This window comes from Mixophyes fleayi, chromosome 10 (genome assembly GCF_038048845.1).
Source record: "Mixophyes fleayi isolate aMixFle1 chromosome 10, aMixFle1.hap1, whole genome shotgun sequence".
Lineage (NCBI taxonomy): Eukaryota > Metazoa > Chordata > Amphibia > Anura > Limnodynastidae > Mixophyes > Mixophyes fleayi.
In genome coordinates, this window is record NC_134411.1 from 69,622,800 (window position 1) to 69,644,161 (window position 21,362).

A 21,362-nucleotide genomic window follows, 5' to 3' on the forward strand; every position below is an offset into this window, starting at 1 on the left:
GTGTTTGTATGTACCCTACAAATAGAACACCCTACAACTGTTACATATACTAACACTCCACTGATTACCAAGTCTCAGTACAGGAGGAACTAACTACAGGTTGTACAGTAATCTCCCCATCTGATACTAGCTTATAGGAGGTGTTGTATCAATTACAGAAGGTTGCCCACTACAGACACTCATGTATGTATCCTGCATTTGGACTAGTATTATAACGCTACATTTTATTCATTTAAGTTGACAGAGGATTATAATGAGAAGGTTGGGGTGGGCAGTGTGAAAGATCTTGTGGTGTTTGTAACTCGGAACTTTCTTTGTGTATAGCTACACTTACTTTTGATAGAATCATGAAGAATAATTGCAGTGCAAGAGGAAAGAGCTACATTTGACTGTTCAACTAGTATGCAAAACGGGGAGCCATCATTTTTAACCTCCTGGAGGGCGCGTGTGAGACCAGATTCTGATGTCAAGTATATCATCTCCACCACAAGGCCATGATCCTGTAATCGATGGCCTATGGCAGTGGCGTACTCCCTTTAAAAAGAGAAAACGATTGTTATTGGCAAGAGACAGACGGTACGTTTGTAGCACTGAGATGTTGCTTTGGGTCTACTGGTGGATATCTTAAAAGGTGTGTGTCGTGAACTTCGGTTTAGAATTGAAGATGTGTCTGTGTAATTGTATTATATGAAACAATTAGAGAATGATAAACAATCACTAAGATACATTTTAAATTTTGTGTAAAATTACATATACTAGGCAGTCACATTAAATATCAGTCTTCGTATTCCATTGGTTAACATGCTCCTCTTCATTAATGTTCTGTATTTGATGTATTTATAACAGTCTATCATTATAATTACCAGCATCCATAGAAGGGAAAGAGTGGCACGAAAAACTATTTGAGAGACATTATATTCACACTACTACAATCAGTAGCTGTGTTTCATTCAAGAATTTCCACAATAAGAGTAGCAGAGGTAGCCAAAAGTACTATTTTAGGGATGCGGATTGTAAGGACATATATCATAAAGTGTAAATTCTCTTTAAAAATAGTAACTTTTTTTGGGGTTAAAGAGAGAGCATCAGTAAAAAAAAAAGCCAATTAAAATAACACTATTTTGCAATGATATAAACACATCAAAGTACAATTAAATTTGTTTTTACACAGAATATTAAAAATTGTATGTCAGTGACCGTTCCCCCTCCTTGGGTGAAATATTAAACAGAAGTATTGTTACACGAGATTTCATCGCATGCATGCAGGAGAGCATTCTAGGTTTGCTTAAAGACACAATTTTATTGTAATAATGTCATCTTCATGTTATAGAAAACAGAATGTGATTGTCATGCTGCACATTAAACCTGTCATGACAGCTAAGTCAATGTTATAATAAATAGTGTGCCGAGGTTCAAATACAATGCGTTAGAACAATTTAAGGACACATGATTGCAGAAAAGGACACATTTATGGTTTTGCATGTACAATATACCAGAATTTTAGGAAAAATGTGTTTTACAGAATTTAGTGCCGATACCTAGTTACCTAAAACACGAGAATATTTGTAATGGATTGTGTAACGAATATTAAAATGAGTTTGAACATATTTGGTAGACACAAGTTTTAACGAATGAATACATTTTTAAGCTCAAGTGTTGCTTGGACATTAAATTAGCTATCCAGATCTGATGTGTGGAGTATGAAAAAGGTTAGTCATGTACTTAGATGTATAAGTGATGTGATGTCTTGTGCAAGGATAGTTATTCTTTACTGTTCTGTAATGCTTGTCATCTTGCAGAATTATATTAAGTACTGTAGCTGTTGTTGCTTTTACTGCTAGAGATATTTACACAAGTATCTGACCCTAATATTACATATAGATTTACATTGAACATTCTTTGTAACCTGTGTGAAATGTTTGTGTGTGTTTTTAATTACGTTAATGTTGTTAACAACTGATTTAATAACACTGGTCTGGGGAGGGTATTTAAAAAGCAGCTAATTGAACTATAAGCGCAGATTAATGTGATTCCAGCTTTTCTAAGATAATTTGCGGAAATAAGAAAGGTAAGAGTAGCCCATTGAGCACTCACGTATGTCATGAAAGAGAACATACTGAGTATGTAAACAGCTATGCCTACCAAAAACAGATGTCAAGAATGGAAGAGTATTATAAAGTCGTTTCAAATGGCTTGATGGCTCTATTATACCTATATAACACATTTGGCTATTGGATTATTCACTTGCATTTAAAACCACTTCAATCTAAGGTTTTATACATTACAAAACAACAATTTGTCTGTGACGCAGCAAATTCATGCACAAAATTCGGTTAAAAAGCAGTTGCAAGAGCTTGTACACCCACGTGGGTCAAATAGAATATGTGCTCCCAAGAAATGAATTCAATATGTTGGTAATTGAAGCACATGTCACACAAAACTAAAACATGCAGAAATGCAGCAAAAAGCTAAGAACACTTTTTTGAAAACGTATTTATATTGGGATAATAGATCACACAATTTTCAATGCATAAGGTATTACTGTCCCTTTTCCAAACATCAAAAATATGCAGTGACTGCCCTCAACAAATGCTGGTGTCAGAGCTTTTATACAGATTGAGTAAACATTGAGTGGTGAGGGGGTATTTAATAAGCGTTCATTCATATAATGAATTATTACTATCAATTACCCATTAGAACGCTGAATATTAAAATATGAACAATTAATTCATTGATTGCAGAGGGTCAAGATAAAAAAAAAAAATTAAAACAAAACCAATAAAATACACAGATACATACAGATAATACATTGCAGCTTCTATGTTGAGAAATGTAAAGCTGTTGTAAATACTTGTATAAATAAATGTAAATAAATAAATGTAAATACTTTGCAACCAATTAATTCAGAGTATAGCCTTTCCAAGGCTATTAAGCAGTTGAGTGTTTACAATGCGCCCTTAAGCTGGGTACACAAATATGCAATTATTGTGCAGATCACACGATTCATGACTGTGTGATCAGATTTTGCCAAAAGGTGTACACTCCCACGATCATGTTTTATCGTACAAATACACATCGTATGTGTTGATTTGGTTTCATAAACTTCCTAAATATCATCAATGGAACAGTGTCATATTAGCAGATTGTTACGAGAGATGAAGATCGCAGATGTGAAGGTAAATTGTATATGCATGAATCGGCATGCCCATCGGGATCTTAGTTGGTGAAATAGTTAGAGACATTGCTTCTGAAATATGATTGCATAGTTGTGTACCCAGCTTTAGACAGATATAGTGGGTGCACTAATTTTAAATCAGCCTATCGATTTACTATATTACGGGTTTTGTTTAAAGCTATCATTGTAATGCACTATTTAGTTTGTTAAAAAAAAATTGAATATGTGCAAATCATGTTTTGTCATTTTAACTAAAAAAAATCAAATATCAAAATTAAACCTTTAATGCATAGCCGAGATGGTGTGTCATTTGTACCTCAGTGAGGCCACAGTGAACGAATAGGCTGAGTTTTCAAGAATACTGGTTGTTGACAAAATAGATGCATTCAAAAGTATTTAGGTGACAGGTTCACTTTAACAGCCACCCTTACCAGAGGTTTATATTATACTTGTTAAAAAAACAACAACAAAAAAAAACCACTACAAAATAATATCTTAATTACCGTATTTTCGTGTAGAAATGCTGCAACATGTATGAAATTTAGTTTTTCCTCTCTGCAGCGTTTCATTGGTGCAGCGATTACAAACGAATACACAAAGAAAACACGGAAGTGGTGCCGACAACTGTGCAAAGCGAGATGAAGTTATTGTTGCCATAGAAATGAAAGCGCCAATGGGCGAGTTAATATGGAGGAAGTTGTGTACTGTCTTTTGACTGTCCAAACAGGAATGTTTAAGAAAAAAGTTGAAAAAAATGGTCTCCATATGTAGAACAAGAAATGAAAAACATCTTTCCCATGTGTGCTTGCTTGTGCCTCTAAAGGTGACAAATGAAATCCAATGCTCATATTCAACCCTAAAACTCTTCCAAAAGTACACTTCCCAAATGATACAGTAATCCTGGCAAATGAGAAAGGGTGGATGTGCGAAACTATCATGCTTGATTGGTTTCATGAAATCTGGAGGAAAAATGGGATTTTTGTACTTACGTAAAATCCGTTTCTCTTACTCCATTGGGGGACACCGGGACCTTGGGGTATAGAGTAGGGGACAGGCGAACACTGGCACTTTAACTTTAGTTAAACAAAGCTCTGGCTCCTCCCCCTCTATACGCCACCTCCTGCTAGAGCCCAGTCTATGTTTAACAAAGCCCACAAAAAGGGAGACAGAGAGAAACCAAAGAAAAGAATAAACTTAACAATACAACATTCTCTTAACCAGACAACATGTCAAACAGAAGGAGAAACCAGAGCGTTAAAAGGGTGGGCGCCCGGTGTCCCCCAATGGATTAAGAGAAATGGATTTTACGTATAAAAATCCCATTTTCTCTGACATCCTTGGGGGACACCGGGACCTTGGGGACATCCCAAAGCTGTCTCACGGGAGGGAACGCTCAAAAGAAACGGCCCAAAGCACCTTTCTCCCAAAACTTGCATCCCTAGAGGCAAACACATTAAATCTGTAAAACTTTTTGAAAGTGTGTACAGAAGACCACGTGGCCGCTTTACACAACTGTTCACTGGGAGGCACCATGGCGGGCCGCCCAGGATGCACTTACAGATCTTGTAGAATGCGCCCGTAGATTAGCAGGGACAGGCTCCCCAGCCCCACTGTAAGCCCGGGGGATAACAGCCGTAATCCACCTAGCAATGGTCACTTTAGAAGCTAGCCAGCCTCTTTTGTGAGCATCATAAAGAATGAAAAGATCCTCAGTTTTACGTATTTTCTCAGATCTTTAAACATAAATTCGCAAGGCACGAACAACATCAAGATAACGAATAGAGTCATCGTTATCAGAAGAAGAGGAATCAGATAGAGCCGGAATAACAATGTCCTGATTCAAATGAAACTTAGATACAACTTTAGGGAGGAAAGAGGGCTTGGTTCGAAGAACTGCCCTATCCTCATGAATAACTAGCAGAGGAGGCTTGCAAGACAAAGCAGCAAGCTCTGAAACTCTGCGTGCCGTAGAAATGGCCAAAAGAAAAACTGTTTTCAAAGTTAGAAATCGACCGTATTCAAGGGTTCAAATGGTGGATGCTGTAAAGCCCTCAACACCAAATTCAAATCCCATGGCGGAACCGGATGAATATAAGGAGGTTGAACATGGAGAACACCTTGAATGAAAGTTTGCACATCAGGTATGACAGCAAGTTTTCTTTGAAAGAAGATCGAAAGTGCTGACACCTGACCTTTAAGAGAACTAAGATGTAAACCTGCATCCAAGCCATCCTGCAAGAACCTGAGTAACCTGGCCAGACGAAAAGAAGATGTAGGATATCCCTTCTTTTCGCACCAACCAATATATGTCCTCCATACACGATGATATATTTTGGCCGAAGACGGTTTTCGAGCACGGAGCATGGTCTGCACCACCCGATTCGAAAAACCCTTAGCTCTTAGGATCCTGGCCTCAACAGCCATGCCGTTAAAGCCAGGTGTTGCAAACTTTGATGACAAAAGGGACCCTGGGTTAGCAGGTCTGGGCGTATTGGCAACCGCCACGCCCGACCTCCTGCCATGGAGTACGTCGGTGTACCAGGCCCTGCACGGCCAATCCGGCACCACTAGAAGCACTGGAACACCCTCTCTCACCTTTTTCAGTACTCGTGGAAGCATGGCTATCGGAGGAAAAAGGTACACTAAGCGGTACCTCCAAGGGACGGACATAGCGTCTACCGCGACCGCCCCAGCATCTCTTGCACGGGAACAGTAGCGGGAAACCTTGTGATTCAACCGAGATGCCATCATGTCAACATCCGGCTGACCCCATTTCACCACTAACTGTTGAAACACCTCTAGATGGAGAGACCATTCTCCCGGATGCAGAGTCTGCCTGCTTAGGAAGTCTGCTTCCCAATTTTCTATTCCGGGAATGAAGATGGTAATGAGTGCCGAAACATGAGCTTCGGCCCACAGAAATATTCTGTGAGTCTCCCTCATGGCCAAGGGACTCCTGGTGCCGCCCTGATGGTCGAGATATGCCACTGCTGTGACATTGTCCGATTGGAACTTCACTGGCTTTCTCTTCAGCAAGTGTTGCACATTCCTTAGAGCATGAAACACTGCGCGCAGTTCTAAGACATTTATGGGAAGCTCGGAGTCCAAAGCCCCTGAAACCGAGCCTGAAGACAGAAAGCCCCCCCAACCTTGAAGGCTAGCATCTGTTGTTATCAGAATCCAATTCTAAATTGAGAACAAGCGTCCTCTGGTGAGATTCTGCCTGTGTAACCACCAGATCAATGCCTGAAGCGTCTGCAGAGACTGGCGAAAAACCTGACTCGCCAGATTTTGATGAGATTTGTTCCACTGTGACAGAAGTTCCAATTGAAACTGTCCTGCATGGAACTGGGTAAACTGAATCGCTTCGAATGACGATACCATCTTGCCCAGAAGTCTCAGTGCAAAATGAATGGAAGGTCTCCTTGCCACCAACAGGGATTTCAACATCCTCTGCAAGGCTAGGATCTTGTCCTGAGGAAAGAACACCCGTCTCAGACGGGTATCGAATAAGAGACCCAGAAACACCATCCGCTGGGATGGGATCAACTTGGATTTTTTGAACATGATAATCCAACCGTGCGACTCCAGGGTCTGGATTACTACCTGAATATGCAACAGAAGCTTCTCTGAAGAATCTGCCTTTAAAAGTAGATCGTCCAGGTAAGGGATGATTGTAATTCCCTTGGCCCTCAGCAGAGCAGCCATAACCGCCATGATCTTGGTGAAGATACGTGGAGCTGTAGCGAGACCGAACGGAAGAGCCTGAAATTGGAAGTGCTCTGATCGGACTGCAAACCTCAAAAGGGACTGATGACCCTTCCAAAAGGCACATGGAGATATGCATCTTTGATGTCTAGAGCCATCATAAATTCTCCCTGTTGCATGCCGAGAATGACCGAGCGTGAAGACTCCATCTTGAAGCTGGGCACTCCGACCTGTGTGTTCAAATACTTTAGATTGAGAATCGGTCTGAAGGAGCCGTCTGGTTTTGTCACAAAAAAAAATAATGGAATAAAACCCCAAACCTCTTTGAGAATGAGGAACCGGAATAATCACTCCGGATGAAAGAAGGGATTGAATCGCTTCTGTTAATGCCAATCGTTTTCTCGGACAAGACGGAAGCCCTGTGGAAAAGAACCGTCTGGGAGGAAGACCGAGCAGATCGATCTTGTAACCCTGGTTCACCACTCCCTGAATCCAGACATCGGTAGTGGACTGACAAAACCGATCCTTGAACCGCAGAAGGTGGACTCCTACCACCGACGACAGCGGAGGAGCAAAAAGCCCGTCATGCAGACTGTTTGTCTGCAGGCTTTGCAGCTGGACATCGAGCAGACAAGGCCTGACGTCCCCGCTGAAAACCACCTCTAGGGACGGATGACTGACCTCTAGAAGATTGGCCTGAGGAATATTGTCCTCGAAATCTTCCTGCGGAACGAAAGGCCCGAAATCTGGACATCCTCTGCTTGGGAGCACTGACAGGAAGGAAAGTACTCTTACCCCCTGTTGCTTGACTAATAATGGAGTCAAGCCGCGGTCCAAACAAAACCCCTCCATAAAAAGGAATGGACTCAAGAGCCTTTTTAGACTCAGCCTCCCAGGACTTAAGCCAGAGATTCTGACGCGCTGAAACTGCCGAGGCAGAAATGCGCGCTCCAATCAGCCCCGCTTCCATAGCAGCCTCTCCTAAATAATCTGTTGCTCTCTGAATGTTCTCCACTAATGGAAGCAGTTCAGAGGACAGCCTGCCTGCCAACAAACCTTCAGACAGTTGCTCTGACCAGCGTTCAACATCTTTGTTAACCCACGCTGATGCCAACGCAGGCCTCAAAGAAGCACCTGCTGCCACAAAAATGGACTTAAAAACGGTCTGGAACTCCCGGTCTGTACCATCCTTAAGAGTGGCCTGGTTAGGAAGAGGAATAGTAGTTACCTTTGCTAACCTTGCCACAGCCGCATCCACCCGAGGAAGTGTCTCCCATTTAGCGAGAACTTCAGGGGGAAATGGATAACATGACTGCAGTCGCTTAGACACCTGGAACTTCCTGTCTGGGGTAGTCCAAGGTTTCAACAGCAAATCTTCCAATAGGGAAGAGGCTGGGAAAGAAAACACCTTTTTCTTGCGCTTTACAAAAAGAGAGGATCCAGAAGCCTCAAGAACTTGTTCCTCAGGAATATCAAGTACCCGACGCACAGCCTGAATTAACTTCTCCACACTCTGATTATCAGTATGAACCTCCTCCACCAGAGAAGTAGCAGCTATGTCAGAACTTAGCGGTAAAGAGAAAGTGAGCCTGCGATACAGCCTAAAGCTCCCTAATTTATAAAAAATACAAACATTTTACAAACCAACCCAAACCCTTTACCTTACAGTATACAGGATAGAAAAGGGGAGAAGCAGGAGCTTTTAAAAAGGATGTCTACTCTGGTGTCTGCACACGAGGAGTGAAAGACCAACACGGGGGAAATGCACAAGAAGAAACCACTAAACCCAGGGCCCAGCTCTGGACTGGCTCTCGTCCAAGTATGACAATCACCTCAACCAATCCAGAGCCTAGCAGGGCTCAGAGACAGTGAGCCTAGCCTGACCCTGTTCCCTGAGCTAAAAATAGAAACCTTATCTTTAAACAAAAAAATTACTGCTTTTAGTAAAAGGCAGCCAGCTCAGGGAACCACTGCGATTTGTACCCCCACTATGCTGAGAGAGAGTTTCACTTACCTGTTGCCAACCCTCCAGACGCAGTGTGTGCTAGGAAGCTTCTGCTATCAGCACAGGAGGACGGACACAGCCTGTGGCGACTGTGCCCGGCTCCTTGGAGGGCTCAAACATCGGAAGAGGGAGCAGCCAAAAGGAGGCACCTCCACGGCACCTCTGCTCCCCCCCGCAGACAGCGCACAGCCGTCCATGCTATGCGCTCCACAGAGACATCTCCCATCGCTGCATCTCACTCTCCCCGCCGGACCCTATGGATAGCTTCCTGAAGTGCAACCTCTGGATAGCTTCCTGAAGTGCAACCTCTGGATAGCTTCCTGAAGTGCAACCTCTGGATAGCTTCCTGAAGTGCAACCTCTGGATAGCTTCCTGAAGTGCAACCTCTGGATAGCTTCCTGAAGTGCAACCTCTGGATAGCTTTCTGAAGTGCAACCTCTGGATAGCTTCCTGAAGTGCCTTGCGCCTGAGGGGACAAGGAGGGGGATAGGTACCCCGGTGGTGGAGTTAGGGCTAGGTTTATGACGTGTCTAAACCGTCCGAGGTGGCTGCCCACCACTGGCCTTGAAAGCGGAGACGTGCCCCCACCACAAATTCCGGAGGGGGGGGGGGGGGGGCGCGCTGCGGGCATATCACTTGGTCTCGAAGCTCCGCACCTGACGGCGCCTCTGCCTCGGTTATACCCTGCCCTGGGGGCAGATGATTGTTCTCTCGGCAGGCCGCCCCTGCCCCGGGCAAAGGAACAAAAGGACCGAAAACACCCCTACCATGGTCTATTGGAACCCATGGGGAGCGCATCACCCAGGGCCGGATAAAGGAATGAAGGCCATTCCCCCGTGAGGCCCCCCCCCCCTTCCGCTGCCCGACACCCTTCTCACCCCCCCGTGAGGTTTATGTTCAATAAGAAGGAATATACTGCTCAGTTCATCAAGTTTAATTTGTGGCTCTGCAACAAAGGGATGCAAGTGTTTCTAATGGGGTTTGTTATTTTCAAGGTGGGGCGTTTTTTCTCAATGGGGCGTTTTTCGGTGATGCAGTGTTTCTATATGAAAATACGGTATATGAAAAAGGCCACTACACTTAAATGCAAATTGATTACATATGAATTGACATTTAGCATTCACAAACACAATAAATATCTAAAATACCCATACCACAGCAGCACTTTGATATGGGAACTTGTGTGACCTTCTTACTTAGCAAAGTGTAAGGCACCATCCTCGGTTAGCAGACATTTTAGGCTTTGAAAACTGTGTTATTCAATAAACTTAAGGCTGGCCGTGCATAGAAAAAAATGCTTCTCACAAAAACATAGCTTTTCATATTTAGCTCAAACAAGCACCTGAAAAGCTTGCATAAACATACCAATTCTTTGACTAAACACACACTAAAAACTATAATAAAGTTGTGGGAAACATTAGGTTCCTAGAATCTGCAGCTGAAACCTGAACAGCAAGATGGAAAATCTTACCTTTAGGTGAATGCAGCAAATGGATTATACATCCCCTTCAATAATACTTCTACCTAATAGCGAACCAAGAATACCTTAACCCCTAACATCACAGCAATATAAAGATGAAACAGACAAGAAAAGTAGTCTCTCTGGCGGTTTGAATTACTACTCTAAAATGGGCTTACATCTGTTCTTTGCTGATGGCCACAATCACGCAGTCCGATGGCCTCTCCTTGTGATATTCATCCTGTATCTGCTGGTAGAACTGCAAGTAAAGCTTCTCTCTGCCATCATCAGAGTTGTATTTGGTGCCTACATAAAACAAATAAAATATTCATATTAAATACACAATATATCAGACACACGATCTTAGTCCTAAACCCACATTCTGCAAGACATTCACCATAGGTAATCATACTGTATGTTGGGAAATACATTTGGTTGAATGAACTATAATTCTCCAATTAAACTGAGCTGATATTTGCTGCGATTTTTCTGTATAATTGTGCCTGGTTGTAGGTGAACTCGCTGGGAATACCAAAGTCTTGGGTGTTGCTTTAAACTACTGAACAGACTGTATTCCTTCTATAGGATTGTAACTTGATTACTAGTTATTTTGGGACTCATTTTATTTCCTTACACCCCCATTATTTTATTTATGGGCATATGTTTAAATAATTTAAACCTTAATGTTTCAGTGCTTAGATTGTCAAGCAAGGACACTTTATCAAACGTCTAGTCCTACTCAGTTATGTATTTTTCCCTACAATTAATGATGGTTTGAAATGGGAGTTGCTAAATTAGTTTCTAAGTTTCCAACCAATAAAATGCAGCTTTTGGAATCATGATGATGCAGATCTTGTGTGTGCGTGATATTGCTTTGCATTGAATGTTATACACAAGCTTATGAATGCTTTGTTTCCTTGGCTGGCAGCATGCACTTTTCAGAATTACCTATGAAACATCAGTCTAATTAGGAGAATGATAGCAAACAAAGGTAACAGGTTGTATGTAGGTGTTGTTCTTCAGATATAGGTCACCCTAATGCTTTCCACCATGGAGATCATGCGACATGTTAGTGTGGCCTATTTTTTTTTTTAATAGATACAAATTCATTAAGTACTTCTGGCCTTTTGCAATACATGCTGAAAAACATAGTATCATTTCTAATCTCAATTTATTTGCCAATTGATTATTTTTTGCATTTCATCATATCAGACAAAAAGGAAAAGACTGTCATAGATTAATGGTTTTAAGACTTGTAAAATATATCTGTTCATGGGAAGGCTATTATTTCTCCCTGAAATAGGAGCAAAAATAACAAACTGTCCATGAGGACCAATACTGAAACACATTGATACATGTATATTACATTTAATTTGAAGAGGATTAACTTGTTGCCACCATTAGAATAGCACACGTCTGAAGTCCCTTCACTTACTGTTTTGGGAGTATTGGTATCTCTCGCAATATTCCTCTGTTCCAGCTGGATAATTATACTTCTTTCCAAACAGTTCCTCAAAGCTGTTGAGACAATATACTATAATTTGTACAAAAAGCACCATAATAAAATAAGTTTAAGATGGAATGTTAACATGAATGTAAACATATGCTATAATAGAGGTTCTCTCTATTTGTATCCTCGAATATTCAACTTAAACGGCAAAAGAAAAGTTTTGCTGTCCACTGGTACATAGCTACAGATATACTAACTTTATTACATTTCCGCTTCGTGAAAATAGTAAATTTGTAAATCTGAGGCTATAATTTTGTTCTATAAAGGGACACTTAATAGTCATAGGGAAATGGTCTTCACGTCACAACAGCACTTGGACTCCAAAGACGTATGTGTTAGGAGCAAGTTTCCCTATTCACTATAATGTGTCATTTCAGGGGTGATTCATAACTTAAAGATGTTACTTTCTTTTCTACCTGCAAAAACACAGCATTGAAACTGCACCAACCACCTCTCCTTTATTGTACCAGCATAACGCATTTATGAACTGGGTGAAAGCTTATTCACTGTTCTGTTAGTTGTGTTTGTGACAAATTAATATTTGACTACATAATGCAATATGTTAAATATAAGTTTTGTTACTTTAATCTTGTGTATGTAATATATATATATATATATATATATATATATATATATGTGTGTGTGTGTTAAATTTTGTGTGGTAGCTGTGATTCCATCGTATGCGGAGTACATTCATTATTAAGCTAATGTTAGGAGAGGTAGATAAATGGAATTGCAAAAATAAAATTGTTATTAGGCTTGTACAGTGTTTTTCCATTTAGTAATTGATAGTGGCTTCTTGAAATCTAGTACTCCCTTAGATAGCATCGACTATAAAGATTTGGAGATCACTTGGACTACTTCTCAAAGAAAAGTATTTTTGGCACAAATCAGTCAGTAATTCTGGCTATTTTGTATGAGATTAGTGAATACTAGGGAAGCCATTACGATGCAAATGATCATTTTCTTTCTCTCACAATTCCCTAATTCCGAGGGAACCTTTATAAAGGTGCGTTTCATTAGGGTCTGAGCACCTTATTGCACTCAATCTACCCTGTTTATTAGTGAGGGCAGAGATGCATGTTACAGGGAGAGCGTCATGATGTAGGGTAAAGGAATCAAGCAGGAACAAGCTTCAGAGTTAGATAGTGGAGCAAGTAGGATTCTCACCATCACGTTATCTTGGGGTTCTTGTCACATCCACACAAAAAGATTGTGGAGTCAAACACACCTCGTTCATACATTCACTGTTTGTGTTCATTTCCCTCTTATTGTAGCACATTCCATGAAAGATCATCTTCACTAGATTGTATTTAAAGTTCGAAATGTTGACTTTTGTCTTACTACAAGTTGTTTATTTATATAGCTTTGCATATTATGTTATTAATTACACATAGCACTTCACTAGGTTCTGTTTGAGTCATTTTACACAAGTGACGTCTTCTGCTCTCTGGTGCACACGTGGCCACATCATCCCCTACACACTGTCTCATTATATTGTTTCAACCCCTGCCTGGCTCCCTTAAAAGGGACATGGCAGCAGTTTGATAATATGATCGTACATACCTGGAAGCAGATCTGGGGGATTAACATGTGGTGTGTCGGATCATAGAGATGCTGAAGACTGGTTAAATACTACACATGGGCAACGTCTGTGATGGCGTAGCAAGTAAACTTACATTATAGGGGAGATTCAATTGCTGGTGATGTGGCGCATGGACATCACCGCAATGTCCAGCTGTGCACATTGTCAGCCATTATTGTAAGAGCCTCCGCTAATTTTTCTGAGCAACTCTATAGGATGTGAGAAAGTACGAGCGGAGATTCCTGCCATAACGTTTGCGCGATGTGTCTCAGTGAACGTTCCAGAGACACATTGTGCTGAATTGAATCTCCCCCTGTGTGTTATAATTTTTTAGCTATTATGATGGCTTTTTTATATATTGACTATGTCTTAGGAATTGCTGTAGCGATAGTTAAAATTTACTTTTTAACAAAGCTGTAGCTGCAAACGAGGGTTAATAAATACATATTTAATACTATGTATATGAACATTTGCATTTTGTATTCATGTTGTTGATTTAGACACTAACAGATTTGAATAATTTATAGACAACAGACATGCTCTCAATATATGCAGATACATAGCAAATAATCCTTACCTTTTCTGTTCTTCCAAATCTCTGGGATATTTGTCTGTGAATGAGGCTTTCTGGCTGGGCTTATATGGGTTAATGCTAGAAACAAAATATAAGTTTAACATAGTCACAATAAAAACATTGCATGTAAAGTGGCTGCACTGCCCTTTTATAAACAGATTACACATCCATAGTGTTTTAAAGGAACTTTACTCAGAGTTATTTGAAAAACTGCAAGTTAATTTTTTTTTTATCATGAAAGCTAAAGTGGCAGAAGATTTAAGAAGGTGATCTATACAAATAACACTGAATAGTGTGAGCACATTGAACTTTGATTCTACTAGCTGACATAATAATTGTTCAAAAACATCACACACACACACACACACACACACACACACACACACACTATAGGATTTGACAGAATCAGTGACAAGCTAAACAGTCTGAATAATCTCTGTTTGTGTCCTCTTGTATCCCCTCTACCCATTCATAAAACCTACCGCACCCACTAACTCCAGCTGTGCCCCGTGCTTAGAATATACTGGAATCATTCCTATTTAGTGCGGGAGAGCCGAGTGAGCAGTTATAACACAACGCACATCATTTACAAATCTCCTACAAATAACTAAAATGGCTGTGCAAGTGTTCCTGTGGTGGCAGAGAGGAAAGGAAACAAACTGCCCTGAGCCCACAAAGCATACCGGGGTTGAGACGGAGGATCCAGCATCCCGGTGTAGCGCCTATATCTGCTGCCCCCAATCCAGCAACACCAAAATCAATATTATGGACATAAAGTTACCAGATTCAGGTAATACTTATGTATGGTTATCTGCATTTACAGACTGAGGAACTACTGATTGTCAAAACAAATGAAGCAACATGTAGTCAACCTGCTCCAAATACAGAATATGAAGAACTTACTCCAAAAGACGAGGAATCCAGCTCGGCTTCCTGAGGGAACAAAAATGGCACAGTGAATTTATAGTCAATGATGAATATGGAACAATATCATGCACCAGGATGTTAGCCTTAGTTGTCCTAATCCAAGACAAAGTAATACAACGTTTATACTGGAATGAGTGAATACATAAATATAGACCTTAAGAATGCATAAATACGGGTTACAAACAAATTCAGTAGACACATTTTTTATTTATACCTGAAGAAGGGCATTAGAGATGCAGAAATACACTAAGGATAAGCATTTACTTCACCATGATCAGCATTCAATAGAAAGTCTGTAAAAGCCAATAATAGAGCAAACCATAAGTGGGCCAGAAAGGCTATAGTCTCAAAAGTAAGACTGGTATTTCACCTTTTCCAAACTTGGCAGAATACTATCAGATGCCACAGTGACAATATTCAAATATACGGTTGGCACATAATGTTTGGGATAATTGCGACATAACAAATGAATAGAAAGAGCTGACATATACAATGTATAAGTCATACAGACTTGCACTGATCAGAGATAACGCTGCATGTGATGTACTCTCGTAGATTTGTACTTCTGTCAAGGGACCCCAGTTTGTATATTACTGGCTTCAAAGGAAAGTGTACAGATTAGTGAATAACTTACCTATAAAACAGATGGCATGCGATCTGCAAGGAAGACTACGGAAACCTCAAAGAGGAGGTATGAAGAATGCCATTAGTTGCTAACCATCTCCCTCCCCTGAATAGGTGAAAAAATGCTGCTATACTTCTGTGACTTCAAGGCAGCTTTAACTTGTATATAAGGGCACACAACTCGATTTAAGGCTGAACAGCCCTTATGCAACTTGAAGACAATTGCATTCCACTTATATGAACCTTCAATAAAAAGTTACACTTTGAAACAACACCCCTTGATTGACTCATTGTTGCCACATTGCCAACTGCATCTCAAAATACACTGCCAATTACTTACTGACAATACAACACATGGGAGACTCTAGCTGGATACACTTTTCATTGTAACCATTCAAGTTGGATTGGATTGTTCAGAATTATTATCATTTATTTGTAAGGCATGATTGTTTGTATAAAGAACCACAGGGCAAGGCAATAGTGCTCCAATTTAGTTACAAGCAACCAAAATGGCTTCAAACGGCATACACTAGGTTATTTTGTCATACAGCAGCCAAAATATTAATACCATAGATATCTGCAGTAACCTGTCTGGTGTAAAAAAAAAACAATCTGTTTAACAGCCATGAGAGAACAGCACAATATTAAATAGAGTAATTATTATATATGATCTGCTGTGGGAGTAAACATTGCTTGTGTCAGTCAGAAAACCACATTGTACTAGATAAATTGGTTTGGTTGGAGGGTATGTTGCTATGGTGTCAGAAGTGAGTGAATCTATAGGCAGCGTGATTGCTATGGCAACATCTCTAGGGAGCTTCTATTCAAAAGGAATTCCCCCTGGAATTGTGCAAATGGTTTTTCCCAAGATATGCTCTGCTTTGGAGAAGGAGGGGGTGGGGGTTGAGTTGGTTTTAATCCCAATGTGTGTTCTAATATAAGAAACCTAGGTGGGGAATGTGATGATTGTGGAAAAGACAGCATTTATTTTTATTTGTTGCATTTCTGGGATGACAAAACAACAAAACACAATGGCCCCAAGAACATTCTAAACTAAAGCAAATCCCAAAGCTGCACTTGTGGACAGAATTCACCAGTATTAAAGACCAAGAGAATATTTTGTTAGGAACAATTATTTTTTTTCCAGCTAAGTTTAAAATACAACATTTAATATACATTAAAAAGGACAAACCCTGTCCATTCAGTGGAGGTATAACATTAAAATTACATAACCAGGAAATTGAGATATTGTAATGATCTAATCAGGATATTGTAATAATCTAAAATATATCTTGCAGAAATAACATCATTAACTATTTAAAAGCAGCAGATTCTGTGCAGAATGGACAATATATATTATGTTGGGTCACATGCTACAACTGCCTAGGTCTGCGCTACTCACTATGTGGCCCTCCTCCGCTAATATTGCGGCTCTGAGAAAGTTATTACCCTCAAGTATTTTTAAATGCATGAAGCTAATCTGAGTGCAGAGTCTCCATGGAGAGCTGACTGAATACTCCAAGGAGAAGTCAGACAGAATGTCCCACAATCCCATGCGCAGAGAGGAAGTATGTTCACTTAGTATCTGAGCAGCATAGGAGAGCACAGAGGAGCCACAGCAGCAAAATGCCTGTCAAAACTAAAAGTGAGTGAGTAAGGGGGGCAATGAGAGCGATACGCAGGGGAACAATGTTTGTATATGTGTGTGCATAGTGCAGTATAGTATATATAAGTGCATTCATAATTCAATTGGGTTGTGCCCCACTTGTACTTATTAGTATCTATATCTAGTGTTTACCACCTGCCTAGGCTTAAACCTTAGAAAGGGAGCAGCAGCTTGTAGGAATACATTATTCAAAAATCCAACTTTTACATGATTCCTTTGCAGCTAGATACACTGGGGTAATCTGCAAGGAGAGCATGGAATGTTTTGTATATTGTCAAGGGGAAGGGCTAAAGTTAACGCAACATTGAATCCATCACCATATCTTTTCATATGAAACCTACCCACAGCGCTGGATCTAAAACTCCCAAATATATTAGAAAAGGGTGGTGGGTTGTTGTTTTTTTAAGGCCCCTAACATTTCTCACTCTTCCAAATTATAAAATTCTGCTTATTTTAAAAACTATATTTCGTAGAGTTTTTCTGACTAAATGAAACAATTATACTCCAATTTCTGAATTGCTGGAAGATCATTTCTTTTAAAAGTTAGAGCTTGATAAATCAATAAACATTTTAAGTTTGGTGTTTATAGAACTGGAGTTTGTGGGTGACATTTCATTCTTCCTCAGCCTTAAATTAATAAAGATAAAAAGAGAAATTAAAGCTATATCACCCAAAAAAAAAAAAAAAAAAAAAAAAAAGTGTCAGTTAAGGCTCAGTTTCTCTCTCCTAGCAGACAACTTTCCCAGATCTCTGCCAGTTTTGTCAGCAAATTAATTTAGCGCATTGCCTTTAAACAGTGCTGGGGAGGAAGAGGGTGAGTGGGAGGACCAATCACATTGTGGCGAGGGCTGCAAGAGAAACGGATAGTGGAGCAGCTGTAAGCACTCTGTATAAAATTGTATCAACATGTTTTATTGCAAATTGATGGAATTGGTAATACTGAATGTGATGAAATGAGGTATTAAAATTCCCTCAACCAGTCTGCACCTTGTTTCTCACAAAACTGTGGACTATAAAAACATATACTTTTACTAGCCCTCTGATTCCCCATATTTGTCAATCATATTTAAACTTTTATGTATACCCTGTAGGTTGTCTATGCCAGACAGTAGTGTTATTTGTTGCAGGTTATTATTTAAATGTGTTTACTTTTGTTTGGTGCTAGCATTTTGTTAAATAAACTTTTCTTTTAGCTATTTGTCTGGGTGATTTTGAACCTTGGATAGGTACCGGGTAGGACAAGCTGTTCAGCATAGATGGTTACAATAACCCGGTATCATCACATTGAATATAACAGCTATAGAACGGCTAAGCATTTAGGGAACAGTGATCACAACATGATAACATTTAACTTGAGTTTCAATAAAAAGTTTAGTAAAGGAGCTACAAAAACTGTGAAGAGAAATTATAGTGACGCTTCCCAGCGAGATTTCACCTGCAGCCCCCAGCTCTATGCTGGTGATCAGACACTCTTTGCTTATTCTCTCTTTCCTCTGTGGGCTTCAGCTGTTATGGTAGACCATTTTTAGGCTGTAGATTAACCACTGAGTGGGGGCATGAAGGTAAGTCCGAGGGGCATGTGGAGAGTTTTTTAGTACGTCGAGAATTGTATAGCAACAGAGGGTCTTAGTGCATTCGGGGGCGTCTTGTGGGAAGTCGGGCATTTTGCCATAAGTGATATGGGGGCTTTGAGGCTGTTTATTCCTTACTGAAATTAAGGGTAATGTGCAGGCCATCACTGCTCTAGACTGCAAAGGCATACTCTTAAATAAAATCACAGGAACCAAACAGGAAAATAAAAAAAGGTTTAAATACTGCTGTAATGCAGACCATGCGACGAAAACAGTTCCAGGAATAAGAGGCAACCAACTGTAGTTAATGAAAAATTAAAAATAAATTGTTAAAAAATAAAACCGACAAGACTGGGCCACTGAAATTATGAAACTGGCAAAAATATTTGTAGAGGCTAAAATAGCTGATTATTTATATATGTTTTCTGCATGTGTTCACATATAAAAAAAAAAAGCTTGAGAAAGTCTGTTCCTCAGACGAAACGCGTCGCTTGTTTTATGCTGCCTCACTATATCTGAACTTGCCAACCACGGAGACACTCTGTTCTAACGGAACCTCTCTGTGTGAAATTGTTATATATCCGGATTTTTGGGGAGGTGCACACACATGCTGATTGAGCCGCTCTGGCGAAGAAAAAGGTAAAACCTTTTATCCATTTTCTGTTTGGGACAATGTGTAATGCTGATGAGGAGTCTGATTGAACATTCCCGGAGACATTCGGTGGTCTTCAAAACAATCAGCCGCTATAGCGGTAAGAAGCTATACCAACTGGGCTTTCATTTTATCTATCATTTCAGCTATAAAGCACAATTATGACATTTATGATCTATTTACTCTACTAACTTTATGAACGGCAAAAAAGCATCAATTTCTCCTTTACATCTCAGTGGAGCTACATTACATTCTAAAAATACAAGAGAAAGACACACTCTTTTTCTAGTTTTATGACTGGCTAGAATATTACAATATTGCTGCAATGTCCGGATTTTAAAGGAAATAGACATCTCCCATATCTACCTTTCAAGTGTGAAATATTTATGCCTACGATCCTCATTAAATGAGAATAAGTACTTATATTTGCATTTTTCATTTGATCGATCTACTGGATATATGTGATGTTCTAAATATTGTCTAATGCTCTCTTCATGTATCTTGTATTGAGATTCATTTAGATGCTTATGGTTAAATGTGTTATATACATATATGCCGCATTGTGATATTTACTCACTATTTGTGATATTTTATTATATTGTAATTGCTGGTAATATATGTGAGTGGTATTATCACTCCCACGGTTATATAATTTTATGTGCAATGGCTAGAAATCCAATAAATTCATAATCGGTTAATCTGCGCAATTCATTTGCTTGTTTTGTTCCACATACAAAAAAAACCCTCAAACAAATAAACAGGAAATAGGTTGTGTAGGAATAGCTAATTCTCTCCATAAACTCTTATCTATCTGCCTGTCTGTATTACCCCAGTAATGCTTTATTATTGTATTTGTTCCCATTTGTAAAGCGCTACAGAATTTGCTGACTATATATAAACAAAAAGATGTTTATAAATGTTACTTGTTTAATACAGGAGGAGATGCATTATTATAGATTTAAACAACATAAGGATAGAAAGTCCTGCTAAAGGAACTATGGTCGCTAATTGATGACCATGTATTACCTCAAGGTTGGTGGAAATTGATGGACTGATTTGGTGTTTATCTTTGTAAAAACACAACCGGAGGACCGATTTGCCGTATTGTTATTATTTAAATTTCGAGGGTTGCATTTCTTAAATATATTGTAGAAAATAATTTGATAGCAGCGTCAGCATGGTTAGGATTTATTAGGTCCGTTTTAAACTGGATTTTGGTCATAAAACGTATGTGATATATTTAAATTTTGCAATTTATACTGTTCAACACAACAGTCTGATGAGATGAGAATATAAAGCCTACGGGAAAAAGTATGTACCCAGGCAGAGAACTGGTTTAAGGATAGAAGGCAAATGGTAGTTTTAAATGAAGCATAGTCAGAGTGGGCTGAAGTAATTAGTGGAGTAACACTAAACTGGGCACAGCCCTTTCCAATCTTTTTATTACCTTGTAATTTGTTACAAAAAAATTAAAATAAAATAGAAGGGGTAGATAAATGTAGAGCTACTCACTAGGTCAGGGCAATAACTCACCTACTTACACATTAGGGCAAATTCAATGAAGGGAGATTGCGGCTGCGCACATAACGTGCCAATACGGTACCACAACATTGCGGATTTCCCTTTGCAACCCTATGAGGTGTGAAGGGAAAATTCGCAATGTTACGGTAACAGGAAGTGTGCAGTCGCGCGTAACCGCTATCTGCCTTCTTATATGCCCCATTAAGTGGAATACAATTAAATAAAAGCGAGATTAAAAAGGACAGTCATTCTCAAAATAATAATAAATATTTTAGTGACATTGTAATTTGTGTATCTGTTGTCAGAAAGCAAGCAATGTATTTCTTTACATCTCAGATACATTTAACAAAATATGGTGTGCCAAGTTTGTGGGTTCTATTCAGTG

The 21,362-nt window shown here is 39.6% G+C and overlaps 1 protein-coding gene across 2 annotated transcripts in view; it reads right to left on the reverse strand.

The window, feature by feature from the left end:
• Positions 1–21,362, reverse strand: part of LOC142104269 (uncharacterized) — a 38,309-nt gene that overhangs the window by 7,240 nt on the left and 9,707 nt on the right. For both annotated transcript variants that reach the window (XM_075188845.1, XM_075188846.1), the window contains exons 3-7: positions 14,920–14,949; positions 14,020–14,094; positions 11,783–11,865; positions 10,527–10,653; positions 335–534 (exon numbers count right to left, since the gene is read on the reverse strand). In XM_075188845.1, the coding sequence (XP_075044946.1) occupies positions 335–534; positions 10,527–10,653; positions 11,783–11,865; positions 14,020–14,094; positions 14,920–14,949 (515 nt within the window). The remainder of the gene's footprint in view (positions 1–334; positions 535–10,526; positions 10,654–11,782; positions 11,866–14,019; positions 14,095–14,919; positions 14,950–21,362) is intronic.